The following is a 24,411-nucleotide window of genomic DNA, read 5'->3' on the forward strand; positions in this document are numbered from 1 at the left end:
CACAGTATGGTGGCTATCTAGCAACTTCACTTAAGAGCAGAGGACGTTAAATACTAGATTAATTCCTGCTGCTCTCTCCCTGTAATAGTTGAGTATACAAAGGTACTATACTTAATATTTTGATGAGAGTAAATGAGACAGACAAAATAAAAGCAGCTGAAGATATGTCCATTCAGAACTTCATTTCTGTAATACACATACTGATAGCCTGTCAATACCTTTTAGCTATTTCATGAAATTAGCTCATGTCTTTTCCTCACAAATTACTGAATGATTACAGCAATCATCAAGACAAAGTAGGTCAAATGCAGTTTTTCCTTTAAAAAGAATGAGAGTAATTGTCTGTTTGTGTATACTGTAATGAGGCATAACCATAAACAGTCATAGACTTGCAGGGATGAAGCTGGCACAAAATCTTCACAATGGTAGTCAGGACTGCTAGAAACAACATAGCTTCTGTAGTAATGCCACCAAATATTCATAGTTCAAGAGATTTTATTTCACATTTACACATTAGCAGGAGTATATACAATTTTCAAAATGAGCTTTGCTGGAAAAAAATAGTTGGAAATGATCTATCCTAACTTGAGACACTGAGTATTAAAGCTATCACCTTCTTTGAGAGCTACAGCCTCTAAAAGGGCCTGCTTCTTCTGCATGCTGCGAGATGACTCCAATTCATACATAGTTGTCAAGTTGAAAAGAACACTCTCATGTAGGTAGTGTTTAGGGTCCTGCTGAACCATTCCTTCCAACTGCCGGAGGGAATCCTTCAATTTTCCCAGATAAAGAAGACAAACAGCAGCATTGTTATTAGCCTAGAGAAAAATATATTGTAAGTAAATAACTATATATATATATATATATATATATATATATATATTTAGAAGTGGTGAGAGAAGGAAAAAAAGAGAAGTATAGCATCTGGAGTAAAAGCAAATTTACTGTGTGCACAGAATTACTTTTTTTGTGTGTGCAAGTAACTAAAATACATTATCAATCTTCTATTCCAGTCCTTTCTTTTTTGTTATTTTCAAGATCTGTCCTGTGCCAAAAGGACTTCTAACAGCTGGAACTCTAAAAGACAAGAGAATCTAAAACGTAATATAAATAGTACAGAGCATTACTCAGTTAATTTTAAAAGTCAATTGAAAAAGATGGCAGAAATTATATGAGCCCCCGAATGCTGTCATTTTCGTAGTTTTTTAAATGACTTCACTGTATCTTCAAAAGTCTTTTTCTCTCTAGTTTATCTGTATAAGATCCACATAAACAACAGGCAGAAACTATCTTGCCATGAGGGCATCTGCAACTGACTGCAAATAAATTCAGCAGATAGGGCAGTCTAAATAAACGCGAAATGATCAAGTCTCATTCCATTTCCTCACCACACAACGGGTTTTATGAGTTACCAGAAGATTTCAACAGTACAAAGCCATATAACGTGTTTAGCGGTAGCAACTTTCACACTTTCTGAAAGCTGTAGACAAAGGAATAATACAGCCCTTCTCCCCCCCTTTCAGGAAACCTTACCAGATCTCCCACAATTTACAACACATGCTATTCTACAGCCTGCAAAATGATGTGAGTCATGTACTTGTTAAACTCAGTCCCCACAGGCCCCTTGGCCCGGGCTGCTGGGTGTAAGCTGTGTCAGTTCCTAGAAACACTCTTGTATGACGATGCACTGAAAGCTGCCAAATGTACAAATAACAAAAGTAAAAGAAGCAAACAGCTCTTCTTTGATCTTCTCTTGTGACGGGAATCCAAGGCTCTGTTGATGTACAACATGTTGTTGACAGTATCCCTTCAATGCTATATGAAATCTAGTTAATGCTACATACATTAGCAGCTGCCATTTCCTTTTCTGACATGTATGTTTACACTGAAAACAGTGAATGCAGAAAAAGTGCTTTTGCAAAGATCTTGTAAAATCATAATGCATTGGTCTATCTACATGCAGGTCTAAGTACTCATTCCCTTCATATAAACCGGTTTTTCATTTCCCGTCTTTGTATCTTATCTTTATGTATACTAAAAACTCTCTGGCACACAGACATCATCTACTTTTTCCATAAAGCTCTGAGCACACTCTGGGTACTAATTAAATCCATGAATGAGGCATTACAAGAATAATTTAGGTGTTCATTATAAACATAGCAATTTGGAGATTTACCACAGCATTTGATGAGTCAATCCTTAAAATTTCTGTGAAGAATCGATGAGCTTCCGCAAAATTATTCTGACCAAGGTGGAGAAATGCTCTAGAAAGTAAGTGACATATGAATGAATTATCCTGAAAAACCCAAGGTGATAATATATTTAAAAAAGAATGGAAACCATTTTTTATTTTTCCTATTATAGATGTGCAAGTTTCTGACATTTGCTCTTCACGGTGTAATCTTTAGCCAGCAAGGAGACACTGATTTACAGACAAATGGAGTGACACCTTGCATCATTTGGCTATTATATATTCTGCCTACCAAAGCAATAGTCTCCACTGTGTTTTTATTAATTAAAATGCAGTTACTCTCTTCTTGGAATTATTTCTCTTTATGAAATTAGCCATGCTATATCATTTTCGGAGTACTTTGGAATAGTATTTTCTAAATATATTACGCCAATGTGCTGCACATTACAACCTGAGCTCGCTGTCATGCAGCTCAATTTACTACCATATATGCTAGCATTCTTTGAAACTAACAGGCAGCAGCTTTGCTAGCTGTAGGATAAGGGCCCAGAATAGCTTCTCCTCTCCTAAGAGTTATTTATGCAAATGTGTATTGAAAAAGCAGAGTGAAAATATGCAATGCCTGGAAGAATGAGAAAAAGCTTTGTAAAATCAACTGAAGGATCGAAATTTCAATCCAGGATAATGTGACTGTATCAAGTAATACAGATCTCCTGGGTCTACATGCCATTCAGTCTCACTTACGACAGACGTAGTTACATAAAAGAGAGAAAAGAGAACAGAACTGTCTCAAGGGTAGTCAGTGCTCACAATGCATACTTTGCAAAACTATATTTTAAAGTTTCATTTAGCTATTATCTACCTGTTCATTAAAACCATAATTTGGCTCTGCAGTCCATCCAATTTGTGAGTCGCTTTCTCTACATCTTGAAAATATTTTTCTGCAGTTTTTATGTCTCCGATCTAAACAGTAAAATTATAAAGTTACCACAATAAGAAACCATAGAGATACATCCTGATTAAAGCTTTTACAAAGGATAAGAACATGAAAACATACCCAAGTCTCATTATCTGGTACAAATGTTACTGGGTAACATCTGTTATGAAACAAGATACTTGAAAAGCCATATTAAGATCATGAAGAACACCAAAAGCAGGTATAGTTTTATCTAAGGCAGTGTTTCTCAGCTGTAGTGTGTGGAACATTTATGCACTATGCAGTAGGGGTGTCCCATTTCCTCATTTCTGTCTGCTTTTCAGGACAACGGTCTTTTGTTGTAACTGACTCCAGAGTTTACAAAACTAGCTGAAAATGAGCAGAGGGCAGAATTACTTCTAGTAAGGCTGGGTGTTACTACACAGCAAGTGAAGACAGACACTCACTGCTCACCAGCAGAAGCTGTCAATAGCTAGGAAAACTGGAATCCAGCAGCCTGGCAGCTAGTATAGGCCATATCCTCAGCCAAACACACAGCCCATTAGTCAAAGCCAGAGACCACCGGGTGACTTCAGTGTCATCACTGCTTTGGAGGGAAACTTGCCAGAAAACAGCCCTATGCAGTGGGTCAGTGAGGGTAGTGGGCAGAGAGTCCATTTGCAGACTGAAAAATACTGGCAAGGGGATCATGTAGGCTGAAGAAATAAGGGATTTGAAAGCTTGCAGAAAGAGGAACAGATCTTATGGAGGTCAAGGGAGGGAAGGGGAAGAAAAGGACATTCCCGGAAGAGAAGGAATATTTCAAGTAAGCGTATTCACATACATTGCTATTGGATACAAAAAAGACATTTTATTTGAAAAAGTCCCCTTTGGTAAATAAGTTAGCAATATATGTTTCAGAGGAGGATGCACTTATTTTTTGGTAAGGTTTCACAGTAGTGTCTCATTTTAGGCTGGAGAGATGGAAGCAGAAGAAAACTTACTACTGGGAAAAATAAATCTATTAGAAGGAATGCAATTAAACTAATTCAGGAGCATAAAATATGGAAACCAGGCAGCTCTCAGCTTGGGGAGCCTCAGGGGGCCCTCAAGAGATTACCTTTTTGTTCAAAACAGGACCAACATTACCAAAACTGTTTGTGACAAATGCGTTGAATTCTCCTTAAATCCCTCAAATGGTGACTATTATACAACCTCTCTAGAAACTTATTCCAGAATTCAGAAATCTTAAACACCATTAGCATTAGAAAATTTATTTGAAGTCTATCCTGCTGCTGTAGTTACCCCAGCTTTTTGTCCTATCCATAGTGGACAGGGAAAATAGTATGATTTCTCTTTTTTAACAGTTATTTACATACTTCAAGATTCTTATCGTACTTTCTTTCACATCTTCCCTTTTGGAGAAGGAAAATCAAATTTCAAGCAAATCAACTTTCACTGTTTTCTCATAGGTCATTCCTGTCCCTCTGGTCATTCTTGCTGTTCTCCGTTTTTCACATCTTCCCTGAGTGCCCAGAAGTGGTCACAGTACTGCAGCTGAGCTCTCACAGCAGTTAGGAAAGTAGCATTGCTTCATGTTTTACATCTAAACATGAAGTTTCCTTTTATGCCACAGTATTTTAAAAGAGTCTGGTTTGTTTACCCATGTGTAGTTTGCTTACCCTTATGCTAATTCTTTAGCGCAGAACGCTGCCTAGTCAGTTGCTTCCCATTTTGTATTCGTGTATTATTCTCAGCCTTTAGTAGTATTTGGCCTTTGTTCCTCGAATCACAGCCAATTTTCCATTCCAGTTTCCCAACTTTTCAAAATTATTTTACATTCTAGTCCTGCCCTTCCTAGTGTTTGTGCTTCCAACCACGAGAGTAATCAGTTTCTAAAGCAAACTCCCAGTTTGCTCCACTGGGAGCTTGTAGAATCCAAATCTAATAGGTTTTAAGACTAATCAAACCATATTTGGGATCATGAAGACTTCTCATTTCTTAGTAGCATCTTGTAGCTTCTAAGCAAACATGCCAGACTATAGTGATTGCCATTTTTTCCACTAAACAGAGGGGAAACTGTTTATACTTTTATACTTTTATATAATACTTCCCCCCTCCCAAATATTTAAAGGACTGAATTGGCTTAAATTAGTTATTAAATTAGTTATTAAATATTAAAAAAATGAAGTGGTCTTTGCCACTTAGTTTAACTTAGTTCAGGAAAGGTGAGTAGCATTTCAAATTAATAATGAAAATTCCTCTATTATTCTCAAATAATATCCTCTATTAATAAGCCTCCAATATACTCTGCACTTAAATTAAGTTAGTTGTTAGTCTGGACTCCAAGATTATTTTTCTGAAGTACTCCTAGGATTTATTTATCGTTTTTAACTTTGTTTTGCTGCAACCTATTGCGGAGAGTAAGGTGAGATACCTTTTAAGTTCTTTAATGTAGTTATTTAAATGGCAATTTTGGATAGGTCAGTCAGTGAGCAGAGTCTATTAGCAACACGCCATAAAATACTCGAAACTATAATGTCTTCACTGTTTCCCTGTTTCATGTGAATTTTTGTTATGTAACTCAGGTGGTTGCTGACAGAATTATAGTGCTTCTCAAAATATCGCTGTGATAGGCTGTTTTTTTTTCATTCTTCATTTCTCTCATCTCCATTTCCCATTTGTATTAAAACAACAGCTACAGGCCTTACATCAGATCATTATGCTACACCATATATGAAGAAAAAGAAGACACGGTCCCCAAAACTGGTAAGTTCAACTAAATAGAAAAAAAATCACATACAAATGAAGGGTTTATATGTTGAAGAAAGTTTTCTTTATTTTCCATCTAGCTCCTCAACTTACACTTGATTCTTTATCATTGCTTTGTTTCATATGTGTGAGGCCATTTTTCAAACAGTATCTGTGACTGATGAATAGATAAAGCCTGGCTCACTTGTGCATCTACTGGATGAGGTTCAAAGTCAACAGAACAGTCTGAGGTTATTTGGGAATCACTACCTGTTTCTGAGAAGCTGTAACATTTTGAGTACCAGAAAACTGTGTGCACATTTTACCTGCAAGAGGTTCATTTTTTTCACACAGAGTTCGCCTGCTCAACAGTGCAGATGCTACACAGTGATCTAAACAAAATGATGGTGCCCAGGCTTGCGACCCAGTTCCCTTCCTTTGATTTCAAGTTTGAAAGTCCCCTCTTAGCTTTGTTTACCTGCACACTGATTATTTCTCTTCAACATATCAAAACTTTGCATCTGTTGGCACCAGTATCCTCCAGACAGAGCTGCAGATTTTGTGACCAAAAAGATGTCCTGACAAACAATATATTTTTTTTCCTAAATGTGCCAGGCAAAACGACAACATTTTGAATTTAGAAGGGATGCTTTTTATTAACTACTATCTAGAATCACATAATAATGCCAGCAGCTCTCATACTGCCTTCTGCTACGTCCAGGTTTGATGGTTAAACTACTACCTACTAAAGGCCTCTGTCACAGGCAACAGCATGGAGCTCCATGACTTCAGAAGATTCCCTAACAAAGCCTATTAACACCACTTTCTAAATTGAATGGACATAATTCTTTCCAAAGTTAGCAGACACTTTCCTCCCATGCTCCCGAGAGTGAAGGTATTTCTACAGCAAACTGAGCTACTAATGGACTCGAGAGTGTGACACTAGGGAAGACACTCTTCAGCAAGGCAGCACCAAGTAACACACCTACTTTCTCTTCCCATTAGGGCCAGAACTATTACTAACTTGTATTTCCAATGGTATTACACATATTTACTGTGCCATTATTTAATATAGATAATTACAAGCTGCCTATTTAGGTAATAATGTACACGACGCTTCTCAATATTAAAAAAATTCTCTATAATGATGGAGATCCACTTTAAATCAGACTTCTAAACACAAACACATTTCTATCAAATGGTGAAAACATATTCCTGCTAAGAACTGAAAATCCAGAACTAAACTTGAATGACACATTCTATGATTGCAAGCAAACAATTTTATTCATGATTTAATTATCTATGAAGAGTAAATTATTCCATTTCAATGCAATTTTATAACCTTAATGCCACAAACGAGATTGTTTGTAAATACTATTGACAATTCAAAATTAAATTTATACTAGATAAAAAATTAAAAGTTTGAAACATTAGGATTAGAAGATATAGAAGAGCTGCTAAGAACTTGAGGCACTCAAAATTAAAACTATCAGATATGAATTATTTAGATACACCATTTTCTGCTAAACAAAAAAGCCTTACTGCACTTATCTCCTATTATACTTCGTATGATCAGTATGTAAATAGCTACATGCAAAGTTATTATACACATGCAGTGCTGCTATCTTCTTTTAATGTGCTCTCCTTGGTGATATAACCACGATAAAAGAAAGAAACTCTCAGATTCTTTTATATTAATTTGCCAGTGATAGAGTATGACCAAGAGCTGCAGTCTGAAGCAGTGGGAAACGAAATTTTCAGTGAAATTCTGGCTCACTGAAGTCAATGGGAGTTTTACCATTAATTTTAAGGAGAGTAAATTTTGCCTTTTGATTCAACAACTAGCATAATTTCCTACAGCACTTTCTTTGTTCACTAATGTAAATGCATGTAATTTTAATACTATAAAAGTTTGTACTTCCTAGCATAATCTGATAATCTCATAGTGAAAATTTTTTTTTGTTTTTACCACTGCCTCTATAATTTGATACATGCCCTATAAAAATAACTATACTTTTAGATGCAACAATTACCACATAGCTGTCAACAGCAATATTACTTAGCAGATTTAGAAAAAAAAATTTACCTGAAGGAAAATTCTTCCAATTCCACTCAACAGCTGAGGCTCTTGCTGTGGATAATATTTGATGACGGTGTGATAAGCATCTACAGCAAGCACATAGTCCTAAGGGGTGAAAAGCATGTGACCAGATATTTAAGCTCAGCGTTCTTTATCCTTTGTGTGTGTGTGTGTATAAAATTGAGACATATTCAAACAGAATTAAAATAACTGCAACTTATCAATGAGATAGAATTTCCACCTATTGCAGTAGGCACTAGTTGCAGACTATTCTGGCCTCTGTTCAGTTATACTGGAACCGTACAGCACAGCTCTTCCTTTAAGTTCATTTTTTTGCAACTGGATCATATTCCATTGGTAGCCAGGTGCCAAGAGAAAGAATCTGAACATATTCTCTTCAGCCTGGGTTATGATTTAGGGAGAGAGCCAAAAGCCCTCTGTGCGACTCAGGTGTACATACTCGAGAAGTCCCGTATGGTTCAAATACATGAATAATTTCCACAGTTTAACAAATTACTATGTCAAAGAAACTATGGGACTATTTCTGCACATGGTCTTAACTTGTGAAAAATACAAGGTAATATGATAGAAGCTACAATTTTATGCATGTTTTAAGGTGACATAAACCAGCACAACAGCGAAAGGAAACAAGTCCTGTTCCATCCCTCCACCCAAATCTTTGTTCCCTTCTCCCATCTCATGCAAAAGCAAAATGTGCAGTTAATCTGCCTGGAAAATTGATCGGGGCTAAAAATAACTGAGGGTTGGGCTGGTTTTTAACTCCAGGAAGCTCTGCAAATGGCCACCCATTCACCTGCACAAAGAACGTGGTGGCGTGCTGGGCAGCGGAGCAGTGGCAGCTCAGACACAGATCTGCTTGAGATCCAGTGCAAATGCACCTGCCATATGATGACCAATGGAAGAGGATTAAACTAAACTGTATTCACATTTACCACAGGACACAAGTGCACATGTGACCAGATACTGCAGTCCAACTGATTCACAGTAACTCATTAAACTGCAGTAATTCAATTATGTAGCTGTGCTGTAAATTACTTTCAGAGCATGTTCACATGGGCTTTTGCAGGCATACATGAGAAAGTCTGCATGAGCTCTGAGCTGACTGGAAGACACATAGTAGCTACATTCACCTGGCAAAGGGTTGCACTAGCCACAGCTACAGCTTCTTTGAGCAGTTCAGAGCACAGGCAGAGAAAGCTTGCATCTGCTTATAAAAAAGCCACATAGGCAAAGACGAAAGACTTCTGTGCTTGAGTAATTTGGTGCTTCCTGACAATTCTGTCCTTCAACTTGATAAAAGAATTTGTGGTGGGCGTTCAGACGCAAAAGATATCAAAGACTAACCTTTCAAAACTATGCCTAGACACCCTGGGACATTCTTTAGCCTACCTTTTTTTTTTCATAAAATTATAGCACTCATTTAATTGTCCCTAATATGACCACAGTTACTGCAAAAAGCATTTTTTCTCACCTCCTCCTTAGTGTAGGGAGGCAATGTGCCCCAGGTGTAATCATGCTTTTTCCTGAGGCTGTGCTTAAAATGACTGAGCCCTACCTGACCCCTGAACCAGGTCACCACTGGGAACATACTAATTTTGTCACATACACACAAAAATCAAGAGATACCTTTGGAGTCTGATCTGTATATGAGAGAAATTACATGGCCTATGATGGAAGGGACTGGATTAAACAACCCAGGAGGTTCCTTACAACTCCATATTCTTTTGCAAACAACTTGCATATTGTGTATATGATGATTAATTTCTAACAGTTAATAATTAACATTAGAGCTTATTCCAATTCGTGTGTGCCATACTATGCTCATACTTCTTATGGCTAGTGCGAAGGGTTCAGAGACAACAGCTCACATACACAAAAACATGTTTCCGTTTAAATTCTGATTCATTCAGAATTCAGAAATCAAAGGTGATGAAACTTATACTACCAAAATTTCTCATAAATTTATAACTTAGGGTGATTTTAAGGCCACTGCAATAGCTCTCACTAAAGGACTTCATTGATTATGGAGTCCCACTGTACTAGGTACTATATATATATTAAAAAAAGCACACAAAAAGAGACAGTACAAAGTATCATGGTGACCACTGTAGAAATTAGAATAGGGACCCTGTGAATTGGTTCCTCACAGGGACCATGAAGCTTGTATTAACCACCAATCCCTGCAAAGGAAACTGTTACTTAAAATGACTTAGGGATCTTCTATGACTGTGAATTTTATCCCTTTAAGAATAAGATGTGCTTATTGGTGAAAGAGTTTTATGATGTTAACTTTTAGCTTTTGTGCTCAGTGTCTTACATTCTGTGGTCTGCAGCAGTCCCTTACCCCATGCTCAGTCTCAATACATTCTAGGGCTGGGCCTACATAACGAAGATGTGTAGCATAACTATGATGGATAGGGGTGCTAAGGTCACATCCCCCAAACTGCCATAGAAACAATTCCCCAGAAACCATGCCGTTACGCTGGCAGAGAAGTACTTTTGTCAGCTTAGTTTATATTGTTTGAGCACGAATTGACTGAAGAAATGTCTTGGCCAGAACAGGCTGCACGAGGGGGCACTGTTTGCACAATTATGACAGCACAGGCTCCGCAGTGTAGGTAAGAGCCAACCTGGGCAGGCATAAGCGGTCCAAATAAAGTCTTGGGGACCCAGGCTGCAGGGGCTTCATGGACTTGGCCTAGTCAGGCAAACAAACCCTCTTCCTTCTTGCATTCCCTACCAAGTTACCATACATCACCATATATATATTAAAACTAGGAGTAGGCAATGATTCACACCTCCTAACATGCAAGAGTAGAGGTGAAGCATTAAGAGTCTGTGCACTGTATTTGTGGATCAGGAGACATGTAGCACCCTGTTTCTGCGCAAAGACACAGCACGCAGCATCTGTGCTTGCTCTACATCATGCCCTGCAGTACCTATTACAGGACTGGAGCCCGTTTCTTCCAGAAGATGACGAGACTAACTTGTATAAATCTAAAGCCACCCCTGAGCTTAGGCAAGGCCAGGCCAACGCTGCTATACACTAGTCTAGGAAGGAGGGCTCCATTAATCGAAAGCAGATAAGAAGTATGAAACGGTAAAACATTAACACAATAATCTAGACTCACTTCTAAACAATCTAATTTTGTAGTTACTCCAGGATCCTATACTGAGTTTTGTATGCCTACACTCTTCCCCCCAACAGATTTTAAGCCCACAACTTTCACATCCCCCAGCGTGTGCATCTTCCAAAGCAGCTGCAGGAACAAGGCTGGATAAGGGGCAGGAAAGTGTGCCGTTAGCCTTTCGTGCTCCATATAAAATACAACACACATTGCCAACAGACTGTATAAAGCATTATGACAAGACCAGGAATGCTGGAAATTTACAGTCTTGGTTTCAATTACCGATTTGAAACGTGATTGTATTCCAGTGGTTCAGAAACAACACCTAAATTAACCCCTTTTCATTTTAGTCTGTCCAAAGAAACTGAAGCTGGGACATGATGGGTAAAATCAAAGATAATAATTTAACAAATTAACAGAACCAGCTCTCCTATCATGGAAGTATCCTATATACTATATGCTGCCAGGTGACACAGAACTATGCTATCCTATGGCATGTTATAAAAGCACAATTTGACAATTCCTTCTGAAGCAACATATTGCAAAGTAGATGCCACTTGGTCTTATTTACTAAAGACCTGGGTTTCATTCCCAGCTTTGCTAATGTGACATGGTATAAGCACAAATGTCCATGACAAAGATAAAGGAGATACCTCCCTGAGGAATGAAGTCTCACAGGTTGTGAGGAGTATAGAAATATTAGGTACTGCCAGTAAGAGCACAATGACTCCAACTTGTGATCTTAAGGTTTAAAGGTGGTGTTGATGTATTTTCATGGTCTTTACTTTCTAAAAAATGTGAGTCTTCAGATTTTCACACCTTCATGAGAAATCACAAAAGAAGGGATAAGAAAGATTACACATTCAGGATACAAATGAGAGTTTGCTTATTGTTTTATAATCTTATTGTTTTATGATTAAATACTGCTTTAATTCTGAAAAATCAGGAACTAACATTAAATAGTCACATCCAAAATAGTTCCAGTAAGCAAATGGATCTACTAGTGCAAGAAGGGCAAACAGGCTTTGCTTTTCTTTGATGCACTGTAGTGCAACTGTATTTCCCATAATGGTCCCTGCATTACACATTTTTGTGGATTTATTTTCTCCTCACTTTAAATAATTAAAATATGATTTATGACACAGTTAGAAATAAGCATAAATGATTGTGATGGGTGGAACGTTAAGAGGAGATTTTGAAAACAGACTAAAAATCAGCTTTGGTTAAACAAACTGTATTGTTCATAAATATTATATTTTGGGAAGGGATTACAGGGATAACAGTCTTCCTCACTAACTAGCACACTTGTGGAAGGGTTACAAAAGTAGAGATTCACAGTGTTATGAATTCAGAGAACAGTACTGCAGCATAGTTAGGCAAAACACATCATAATTCATGCAGTCCTTCACCTTTAAATTGGAGAGAAGCTAGAATCCTCAGGTATTACTCCCTTGCATCACTAATACAAGATGCTGCCTCCTTCTTTGTAATGTTTCAATAGCATTAGACCCAAATTAAAAACAATTCTAACATTTTTGTTTTTACTAAATAAAAGTTCTACAAAAGCAAAGACAACTCTGAAAAAACATCTAAAAATGCAAAATGTGCCTTTCATTAGAGTGCATTTATAATATGTATGTAAAGTACTTAGGTATTTATTCTTCAGAGAGGTAGAAATCTGCAAGGATAATATCAAAAGTGATTTTAGCTCAGATGATAAGAACTTTAAAAAGTTGTTAAGACACTTTCATGGATTTAGTAAAATGACACTTTTTGCAATTAGCCTGTTGAAATGAAGCAATGCACATCATCAGTTGCACTTTAAATGAATAGTTCCTCATGCTGCCACACCGAGGGTACAGTTTCATAGCGACTTAAGCTTGCAGTTCTTGTAAGTGAAAGTCTACAATCATATATGTTCAATGGTCCCATCTTCCCTCCCCACTGTATTCCCGCCTCCTCCCCTATGTTGCCACTCATTCACATGAAACTGGAAAAGCTGACTCAGTTGATACGTCTTATATCAACATTCGCCACTTTTTTTGTTTTTGTTGTATCAGGTTCCTTATCTGACATCACTCGCTTAAGTCCAATAGCGATGCACAGAAGGAGCTAGAATACATTTTTAAGAAAGGCTGTACAAAGAAAAAGGGATGAAGAGTAAAAGACCATAGAGCAAGACTGCCTTACACTGCTACAGAACTGTATCATCAGACACCTATATAAAGGGATACAGCAGGCAGAATTCCACACCTAGGAAAGAGAGTCCCAGGGTAAGGCAGAACTGTGATAAATTCCCTGTTCCACTAGTGGTTTCCTGCATGAGTCTAGGTAAATCACTTCTCTGCACCCTAGTTCACTATCTCTAAAACAATATATTTCTCCATCTCAGTAAATTAATGTGAGATTCAGCTACGAAACTAGTGAGGCCGTATAGCATATTTAAAAAGACAAATATCACTGTGCTACATAAGGTTGGGTCAGATAAGCAGTGCAGAAGAGAAACGACATTAAATAAACCTCATTAGATTTGAGGATAGCTGAAGTAGATAAAAATAGTTATAGGCCCAGCATCTGTTCAAAGTCTTTTTTATTTTGAAGAGTCAATCCTGAAAAGATTATTTCCTATTAAATATTACTGAGGTGTTTTGGCCAAAAGAAAAGATTAATAAAAATATGATAATTAGTTTTTATTTTTTTTATACCAAGTGTTACAGGGAACATTCTTTTACTTCAGTAAATTACTACTATTAATTTACTAAGACCACAAACTATTCTATTAAGTTAACAGTACTTCAGAATCAAATAGGACCATATTGCAATATTGTAAACATTCACTAGATGGCAATAGATGGCACTGACTTAGAGAATGAGAACACAATTTCTTAATTTTATTAATGACATACCTGAAATGAATAAAATGTGGAATTTTAAAAGTGTATTATACAACAGTGAAAACAATTATAAAGGTGTGGAACTTTGTATAATTGATATAATTATTCGGGGGAAAATTTATAAGTGCGTTAAAAATTATTATTTGAATAAATAGTTTCATACGGAATACTGCAGAGAAGGCAGAGAAAATGATCATAACATTGCTGGATGTTAAAATGGTCTTAAAATTATTAAATAAGTAGTCAATATAATTCTCTCATAAAATATTTGTCATATAAGCAGTATAAATTAACTTCACATACTACTCTGATTTATATGTAACATGCCTATGTTTGAAAACCTTTCTTAAAAGACTCTCTACTACTCCCTACAGGGATATTTCTGAAAACTGTGACACTCACCACTACTCCACAACCAACATACTGAAATGAAAATTTCAGATGGGAGCGGTTATGTATTAACATGCAGTTGTGGGAAATCTGGAAGTTATTGTGGAACTCTGATTTCTAAATTGATAGCAGTGAGATAGACCCTAAAAACAATTGGTCCTGAGAAGCATCCTGAGTTGCAGTATTTTTGAAGTACCATTTTGAAACAGGTGATAAACTATATTCACAAATAAATGTATACTACTAGCAGAAAATAGCACTAAAAGGACCAAACCAGAAGAGAAAAAAACACTTACTGAAAGTGCTAAAGAGAATTCACAATCAAAAGTAAAGCAAGCTTCCAGTGTTGCCGCTGTTTGGGATGGCAACTCAGTGCTTTTTTCCATCTACTTAAAAAAAAAAAAAGAAAAAAAAAAGAAAAGGTTCCCTAAAAAGTGACCTTGTTTCAGGAACCTAGTTCAAAACAAATGTTTATTAATTCTCAAAAATACATCATGGTTTAATGGACTACTAAGCATGATAGAATTGTTCTGATTGCAATCTAATTATGAATACAAATTTCTGTTTTCCTTAATTCTTACAAAAAGGATGTTCCATTTCATGTACAGAAGTATTTGAATAGCGGATCTTATCTGAAAATGTGGTTTTTTTGAGGTATTGTAATACTAAGAACGGAGCATCAAGGAAGGCTCGTCTGGAAAGTGGCATAGTGAACATTGCAGAGAGCTAGGTTTGGCTTGACCTTGGACAGCCAAGGAGTTGGAAGCAAGGAGTGCAAATCTCGGCCTGTTGCTCTGAGGCTGTTGCTGCTAATTGATTCATGAAGTAGCTTTACACTTAAAGTAACAGCAGTCTTACAAGCCTGATATGGGGATATTCCTATTTTCCTGATCATGAGGTGAACTGTGGAAGTCCTACTTCTACTTCTGAACAGAGGAAGAAGCTAAGAGTGTTACACAAAATGGAGTAGGATTGCTTAAAAGAGTAAGGGAAAGCGTAAGGAAATAAAACAGTGATAATTTGCTCCTTTTGCTTTTATTTCCCCCCTGCACCCTGTACTGGTAGTGAGGATTTAAACTGAAGGAAGAGATCTTGCAATCTAGATAAGCTGACGAGAGGATATATTTAGATGTTCTGGATCTGTATCATATACAAAGGCTATGGTATTATTACTGCGCACAAACGGAGCAACATTCCTATTGCACAGTTTGAAGAAGACAGAGCACATAATTGCTTTTAATTACAGCATTTAGTTAAGTGTTTGAAAAATTCAATTTAAAAATGCAAATTCTGTATTGTTATTGCATGTTCTCCAAGTCGATTTGGGGAGAAATAAGTACAGATATGCTCCCAAAGAACATTACTGCAAATGGTTATCTATTAAAGAAGTCATTATTAAGTCTAATTAATTCTTTGCTACGCAAAACCTTCATGTACAGCCAGGTGGGCTTCCCTTATCTATGCAGCAGTAATTCTCCGGCACTCCCGCTGACACTCTATTCTGGAATATACGGTACCTCTGCAGTTGCTGCCACCCACGTACCTTCATCATTAGCAGACAGTTTGCCATGGAGTACATCACCCGGCCCAGACGTGACCTCCACAGCTGAACAGAGGCTGCAAAATAAGAGCAGCTTGTGAATTTGCACAAATAAATTAGAGGTTCTTTCTTGCCATCAATTATTGGCCCTATGAATTATGATTTTGAAAAATCCCCCTCGTTAACATCACTGGGTTTTAGCCTAGAATTGTTCACTCTCGGCCACGCTGCACCATCAGGCAGAAAATTCGGCATCTCTCCCAGGGCTGCTTCTAGGGGACCATACACAGCGCAACAACGCAAAGTGACAGACAGTCACTTGGCTTTGAGCTCAGGCCAAATCTTAAATGCTAAACGAAGCCACACATTTTCCAATATCAGAACAAAAGGTGCACAGAAAGATTCAAGTGATAATGAGCGTCAGTTTAAAAACATGTAATCTATGGGATTAAATGTGATGAGCTCAAAAATCGAACACAGCTAAAATGTCATCTCAAGAGCCAAAACATGCAGGGTGAGAGCTGCCTGAGTCTGGGACTATTTGTGCTTGCCTCTGGCTTAGAGATATGTTGAAAAATCTGCCAAGCCTGTCTGCTTTCCCCATGCTCCTGGAGCTTGCAGGCACTAAAAGCTGCAGCAGCAGATTTCGCACTCTCTGGGTTTGCAGACAGACTCCTGATGTTGTAAGAGAACAGTTCATATAGATCCTTATTTTCTCTTGTGTTACAGCACCCTGGATCCATGCTGATGATATTCCTCCAGTCCTCAAAAATCAACATGAAGAATATTAATTTAGTACATTTGGAAAATAAATGTCTCTCATCTCAGTCAATCAACTGTCAAGGTCATTGTAATGATTTGAGAAGGGGGGGGAAGAACGGGAGATTTCAGTGAGATTGTGGTAACCGAGATCACTCATTTGTATCAATAATGCAGTCTATGATGAAAAGCATGGCAGGTCACATGGATAATTTTTCAGCACAGATAAATGCCGCTATAAATAAGAAGAAAGCCTGGTGAAATGTATACTCCCTTTCCTAAAAAGAACAATTCTTTCAAAAAAAAATCTCCCCGAAACAAAAGCTGAAAACGGTCCTAACTTAACCTCGTCAAAAGAGGAGGCATATCTTTGCACCCAAGACTGAACCCAGCACCTTAAATCATTCATTAATCCTAGCTTCTCTTTTAGAAATTCGCCCTTGACTGCCACATTCCTGCTGCTCTTAATGGAGAGGATGCTGCAAGCCACGAGCATACATTCTGGTCTGCCTGGCCATTTTTCTTTCTTTCTGCATGCCTGTAAAACTTGGACCTAATTAAATAACTCTCCTTTATTATCTCACTTACATTAATCTCCCCTGTTTGAATGTGCTGATATTTTGGTAACTATGCTCAATTTTTTAAGGTCTTATCAAGAATTTAGGTGACAGTAAATAGGCCACTGACTCCTGCAGGGGAGCTCAGAACTGACTGAGACGTCTGGGCTTCCTGCAACCATTACCAGCACCAGCTACGCTTCTCACAAAGGAACGCAAAAGGGCCAGAGCAGGCTTCTCTGGTCTGCGCTATAAACTAACTAAACAGGAACCAGCTCTGATCTGGAAATTGTGCAGCCCTGTGAAGGAGGTTCCTTGGTACTGGCAGAAGGGGGTTAAAGAAAACCTGCGAAAGCAGTAAAACAGAACTGAAAACCCAAATCAAATCACTATATGTTACTGAAATGCCTTAAGCCCACTCTGCAGGTCCTAGCAGCCATGCTTCTACCTCTAAATCCCCCTTTTTCTTTGCTACTCATCAAGGGCTCTGTGCTTCAAACCACCATTCATTTCAATAGGAGTTCTGTGCATTAAGAAGCTGCAAGCTTGGCATCTTACAGAAAATGTTACCAGGCAAGTGGTGCAATGCTAAATCTCCCCTCCTGTTGAAAAACTGGCAAATGAGGTGCTCTGTTCCAGACTAGAGGAGATGTATATGATGAGTCGGTCGGTGTGGCACCTACTCACACCAGCAATAAGGAAACTACATACTGAGCATAATCCCCATAATGAATTAAGGCTGTCTTCAGACACAGTTAATAAGGTTTGCTTCAGCTAGATTTCACATGAAAAAAATACATTATCAGCCTCCTGTAGCTCCAAATGCAGCACAGAAGCAGACAGGGAGCAGACCCAGCTGACCTCCACAGACAGCAGCAGTCAACAGTCCCTGCAAAGGACCCAAGGGCTTTTTGGCAGTCTGCAGGCAGCTGCACGGTAAATATAAAAAGCTCTCCCAGATTTGCAGCAGCCTCATCCCCTGGTAACTACTAGCTGCTGCTTTTGTAACTATACCTCTCTCTGAACTCATCTCAGCTCTGAGGCAGCAGCCGCAGGGAAAAGCAAGGAGCCAGAAACTCACAGGAGTGCGGCAGACTGCAGGGCAGAGGATTATGACACAGCTAGGAAAAAAAATCCTTGTACCTTAAAAGCTGATCAGACTCTTGGTTTTAAAGAAGGGGAAAAAAGGGAGAAAAGTGTGGGGATAATAAGGACAAAAATGAAGGTAGAAAGGGGAAAGCAGGAGACAGCAAGGCAAAGGAGGCAAGGGACGAGACAAGAGGAATAGCACGTACAAGGAGGAGAGAACGGAAACTTCTAGAGTGCTGTGCATAAATCTTGAATATCCCATTATTTCTCTGCCTTTTTTCTATCCCTTCTGAGAACAGCAAACATATTCATTTGAATATACTTGCAAATGCCTTTATGATATATGCAGCTCACACAGGCACTCACTTTTTTAGGACATATCTAGCTGGTGTATTAGTTCAAGTACACTGACACATTAAAGCTGCTTTACATCTGGTCCATTTGAAGAACAAGCAGAGGAGTTCAGACAGGTCTGCACCGTTCCATGTAGACATGCCCTTGGGGAATTGTTTACAGTAAACTTTCACTCTACTGACAACTATGCCCAGCCTCTTCCCATTTCAGAGGCAGAGTTTGACTTCCCACATCCTCTAGGTGAATGTTATTCTAGGAGGAAGTTGATAAAATTTCCTTATTTTGTTAGCTGAAACAGAAAGGTTTTGGTTTTCTTGGTATCAAATTTTTAATTTCTAGATTACTAGGCACCATGAGTGGATCTAATCCATCAACTCATGTTCAACTTTTAAGCACACTCAAACGACCTCATTAACATAAATTCTGTTAAAAAAAAAGATGCTCAAACAACAAATTCATGCGGACGACCTTTATGCAGTAATGTACCCTATACTATTGAAGTTAAACAACTCGAATAACAGCAACAGGAAAAAAAACACAGGTGCGAATAAGATGATGAAAATGATACTTTAGATGAATACTATCTAAACCTCATTTTTAAAAGTGACAGGTATTTCAGCAGCCTAAGTATCATGCACCTTCAGTGAGATTTAGACAGTTATGCACCAACATCCTCGGCCAGTGTGGCCCTTGTGCGATGGCAATTCGATCCAAAGAAATTTAGTGAGATTCAGAGATGAGTGCTGAGAGGAGGCAATGAGTCAAGGCTCATCATTCATCGTCAGGAAACATCCATATAGTCACCACAGCAATATGCTGATATACTTTACTCCTCTCTAAAGGATGGCAGCCATGTTCTTTGTTTCTTCTAACTAGGACAGAATTTTGATTTACACCAATTTGTACATCGATCTGATCAAAATAAAAGGCAAAACTGTGAAATTAATTCCAGCAAATAAATGTACAAGGTGTATCACTTCAGAGGCCGAGCAGGCTATGAGATGACATAAATGCTGTTTTAACAACTTCGGGGCAGTCTTGTGAAAACTTCTGGTATACTTGGGCAAGCAATAAAAATACAGTCTGTGAAAAAAAGGTTTAAAGAATACCTACCTTGTCTGTTCTCCTGTGCAATGTTAGTCATACTTCCATCTTCAGCTAAGCCTTGTTCCAAATTTTCTAATATCTGTAGTAATTTTTTAAAAAGTAACTAACATGAGTTTAAACAGCATTTTGTATTAAATGCAAATTATTAACAACTGACAGTCTATATGAAAAGCAATCCAGGCAGGAATGTTTCACATCGATACATTTCAAAATCACTGATTATTACCATAGCTAGATCATTTGCATAAAGAAAGCAAGCCTTCGCATGGTAGAAGGATATTAGAGTTTAGGTTTATGACACTTACAGAACATTAAAAGTCAGCACACTCTGGGGACATACACATTTTGTTAAGCAAAACATGAAATATGTTTCACCAGAGAATGAATGTTAACAGCCACACAGAACATCACACGGATTTTTCAGAGCACCATTCCCTCCTGACTCCCTCCACCCTAACCTGGGCTCTGGTTTCAAAGACGGCTTGCTCTTTATGTCCTTCATGAAGCACTCCTTTTCATTCTTTCATTTTGCCTCTCAAAGTTTGTGTTTTATTGCTGTCTTTTTATTTATTATAGATTTTAAATAATGTAAATTGAGTGAATGAAGCATTTGTTGTATAATTGGAAGAACGAAAATCTGTATTTACTGAAGTGTGTGTCTTAAGCACTTTTAAAATATGTATGCAAGGTTCCATTTAAAATGCAAGTCAACTTTCCTTTTTCTCCTCCCATTAGTTTCTCCCAGTTTATTCTCTGACTCCTACAGATCTCCCCATTTTTCCTGTTACAGATTTATAACTTTGGTCACAGACCACTGCTAGAGATTCCCTTCAAAATCCATTAAAGCTGCTTGCTCTTTAATCAGCTGCTATGGTTAGCCAATTAGCAAAATATAAGGCATTTCCTCTTCTGGGGACTCGTTGCACTTGCCAACAGAGCCGTTAGCTTCTGTCAGTTTAAGTTTAAGAGGAGATTTTTTCTTCTACACCAGGAAAGCATTCAAATTGTGCTCAGTGCTTGCTAAGCAGACCCTTAAAAACAACACAGAGGAAAACCTCAAAAGCAAGGAAAGGCAAAATTAACCTGACCTCAGATAGCTTTTTGGTGCCTTCCACAGTCAACGAAGACCAATCAGTACCTCCAGAAAGTGAATTCATGCTGTTTTAGACATCTTCAGATGGAAGGAATTGCCCTAAGAGATACCAATCTCTTTTCACAGACTACAGTGAAAGCCTGAAGTTAGGTGCAATAAATTTAACTACAAGTAACTTAAGAGCTAGGAGAGGCATATGATGAAATGACTGCAGTTACCACATGCCACCTGAGCCAGGGTAATTTTCCCCGTAAGAATTATTAGTCCATGACAATACAAGGTAACATGATTTAGTGTAAACCTTGTTCATAGAGGTCTAAGCTAAGTTGCCTTATCTCAGATTTTGAGAGGCTAAGAGCATACACTTGTACAGATACTGTGGCTTAGCTGATAGGTGGCAATTCAGGACATCATAGTGGTGCGCTTGTGAGACTGAATCTTAGTCACACTTTCGAAAGCAGTGCAGCCACTTAGAGATCACTTAGAAATCAAAGCACCAGATTTTTAAAAGTGTTAAAATGTCAAGCGTGTAACTAGGCACCTCATCAGACTGAGAAACGAACACCTTCCTTTCCCCAAGCCAAAAAACTTAGTGTCTATTCTCTGACCAGTCTAAAAAAGTGACCTTTCTCTTTCCCTGGGAAACATGTAGTGATCACTTTTCAGTCTCAGAAGTTCTTACTCTTGAAATGGTCTAAACATAACAAATTGCCTTCATCGATGAGACGTGCTATCCTGCTGAAAAAGACAATAGATTTGTTTGACAAAACCCTTCTGTGAAAACATGCTAACATAATCACAAAAGAAAGAATTAGATATGAAAATACAATTAGAGTATTATATTAACCATTCTGTGACATCTACTTGGGGATATCTAGCCGTCACCTCAAGCTCAACGTAATTAAAACAGAACTCGGGGCTGATTCGAGGCTAATTGGTTTATTCCCTAGGTTTATCTCCTTTTGCCCTTCTTAAACATAAGAACAGCATCAGCAGTCTTTCAGTACTTGAGAATTTCCCCAGTTTTCCAAGAATTGTTTAATATTAACATTAATGATTCAAGTAGTTCCTCTGTGTAAGTTATGTGGGTTAGCTGATATGAAATGTTTAATTTTAGCAGATCCTCTCATCTTTCTTTTCCACAGATGGTAAGCTGTCTATTCTAGCAGTATCATATGGGATAGCTCTAAACATCCTTGTTCTACATATAAAGAGAAATGAGCACTGAACACTTCTACCATCTACTTTAAACATATGTACATATAACCTATGCTTTTTCTTGTTTTGAATACACACATTATAAACACACACATTAATTATACTGGCTAATATTATTTCATTGAGTCTTGTTTCATTCTCTATCAATTGTCTGTATGCTTTAACTACTAACCTGTGCACATCACCATTTGCATTTTTAGTTTCCCATCCTTAATTATCTCTGTCTTCTTTCACAACTTTTAATCAGCATTAGCTTCTTACTCAAAATAACCTTTTTTGCTCTTTGTGGAATTGTGGCTTTTTGGGTACTCAGACTGGTGCATTATTATTTCTAAAAACTCATCAAACAAGGCATCAAGAGAAATACCCCTTACACTGAAGTCACATATGAGAAACAGAATACTTGCATACTCTTAGTAACTGAACCAGGACTGAAGGTTGAGTGAAAATGAGAAAGCAAAAGCAGTCTGTAGCTAAGAGACTGAAAAGTTCATCAATTTGGAAGTAAGACAAAAGACTGGGAGATATGAATTGTATGCAGGGGATGGTGAGGTAGGAAGACAATATGAAGGAGCAATGGAACTACGGAGGGGGGTGTCAGATGGGCAAATGGCACAAGGTGTTTTTTTTTACTTTTGCAAGGATAACATTTGTAGAGCCTTTTTTTAGGCAGCCAGATCCTACCTGCTAGTGCTCCACTCACCTGGTGGAAGAGGACAGTACAGCTCTGTCACTTGAAGAATAAGGGTTAAAAAGCAAAACAGGTTACACTATGGGATGTAATTTCCAAGAGGTCTCCCTCATTCAGCTAGCAGGCTTGGTCACAAACATGGGATGAGTTTAATCCAAGCCTGACGGTTTGTTCTTTTGGCATGTCCTTAGCAGTACTAGCACTGAAGTGATCACGGGTATGTTTTTGTATGGGTACTGGAATAGAACAAACTCTTTTATGACTTAAATTACTGCTCTTATTGCTTGAGTGTTTGGAGACCATTTACTTTAACGCAGACTTATGAGTGCAACAACTCATCAAAGCAACTCATATTGGGAAGACCAGTGACAACACAGAGACAATAATAACTTCACCATATTCTCCTACAAAACTGTAACAGACCTTTGGCTTTACAGATTATTTCATTCCCAAATGTTGCACCTATAAACAAGAGATGTACAATATCAGATCAGATCTGGATTACAAATTTTCAGGAATACTAGAAAAAGTAAAAAGAAAAAAAAATTCCTATACAGGGAAAAATAAAATTATGATTTTTCACTCAACCTCCAATCCTCGTTCAGTTACCAGAAATATGCAAGTATAGACAGGCTGAAGAGGCCAAGTTACCAGAATGCTGACAAAACAACTATGGCTAGATCTTCAAGTCTAATAGCTAATCTGAAGTTGACAAGTACCTCTAGAGTGCATAGAAGAAAAAGCAAGAGGGAATTCAGGAGGTTAAAAAGAGGTATCAGATAGGAATAATGGAATTACATTAAGAAAGAGAAACAGAATAAGAAGACAAATTTTCGTATGATAAGAATACATCAGCATTAGCCTGGAATAGCCTCCCAGGGGAAGTGGTCTCGGCTCCATAGGCTGGCTCATTAAAAGCTAAAAAACAGCCCTGCATTGCGAAGAGACAGACTAGGTGAGCTAATAGGTCTTTTCTCTCTTCTAGCTTCTATGACTCCAAGATCATCTCATTTACATAATGACTATTCATATGCCCTTCTGTAAATAAGGATGACCAAAGATTATTTTTCCACTTTTTAAAGTAGTAAAGTAAAACACTGGAGGCTTTTGGTTGAAAGCTCCCCAATTAATTCTGTTATAACCCAAATGGTTCCCAAGTGTCATATACAAATATGAAGAATAATGAATATACATTCATTATGTTAGTTTCCTCGTTACGCCATGGTTTTCCTGAGCGTTATGTGCTCTATTCATGAACATTCCACGTGTGACCTAGATTATTAGACTAACACCGTTCCACACAAAAATTAAAACAGACATACAAACAGCAGGTTTTCCAGAAAATCCTGTATGACTTCAAATGGTTAAATTATCAAGAACTTATAAGTGCTTTTTTAAAATGTCTGTATCTTTACAAGCTCTCCTTTTTCACACTCTTGTTTCTACAGGTGTTTTTGAACTGCTCCAAAAGACAAGGTATTTTATTAAATGCAAACAACTGAAGTGATCTGCAATGAGGTGCTTAGAATAACTAATCAGAAATATCCCCTTGTGAAGGATGGTATGCTTCATTTGTTTGTCTGCAGTTTTTTTGTGTACTGTACTTCAAAAAGGAGTGCCCATCAGCACAGC

The 24,411-nt window shown here is 37.8% G+C and overlaps 1 protein-coding gene across 3 annotated transcripts in view; it reads right to left on the bottom strand.

The window, feature by feature from the left end:
• Positions 1–477: 477 nt before the first annotated feature.
• Positions 478–24,411, bottom strand: part of TRAPPC12 (trafficking protein particle complex subunit 12) — a 62,800-nt gene continuing 38,866 nt past the window's right edge. Inside the window, exons 7-13 of one of the 3 annotated variants that reach the window (XM_064508498.1) lie at positions 19,784–19,856; positions 15,915–15,988; positions 14,668–14,757; positions 7,945–8,043; positions 3,054–3,154; positions 2,177–2,264; positions 478–818 (exon numbers count right to left, since the gene is read on the bottom strand). In XM_064508498.1, coding sequence (XP_064364568.1) covers positions 576–818; positions 2,177–2,264; positions 3,054–3,154; positions 7,945–8,043; positions 14,668–14,757; positions 15,915–15,988; positions 19,784–19,856 — 768 coding nt within the window. In that variant the 3' untranslated portion in view covers positions 478–575. The remainder of the gene's footprint in view (positions 819–2,176; positions 2,265–3,053; positions 3,155–7,944; positions 8,044–14,667; positions 14,758–15,914; positions 15,989–19,783; positions 19,857–24,411) is intronic. The other 2 variants (XM_064508499.1, XM_064508500.1) reach the window with 2 other exon arrangements.

The sequence above is a fragment of the Dromaius novaehollandiae genome, chromosome 3 (genome assembly GCF_036370855.1).
Source record: "Dromaius novaehollandiae isolate bDroNov1 chromosome 3, bDroNov1.hap1, whole genome shotgun sequence".
NCBI classification, from domain to species: Eukaryota; Metazoa; Chordata; class Aves; order Casuariiformes; family Dromaiidae; genus Dromaius; species Dromaius novaehollandiae.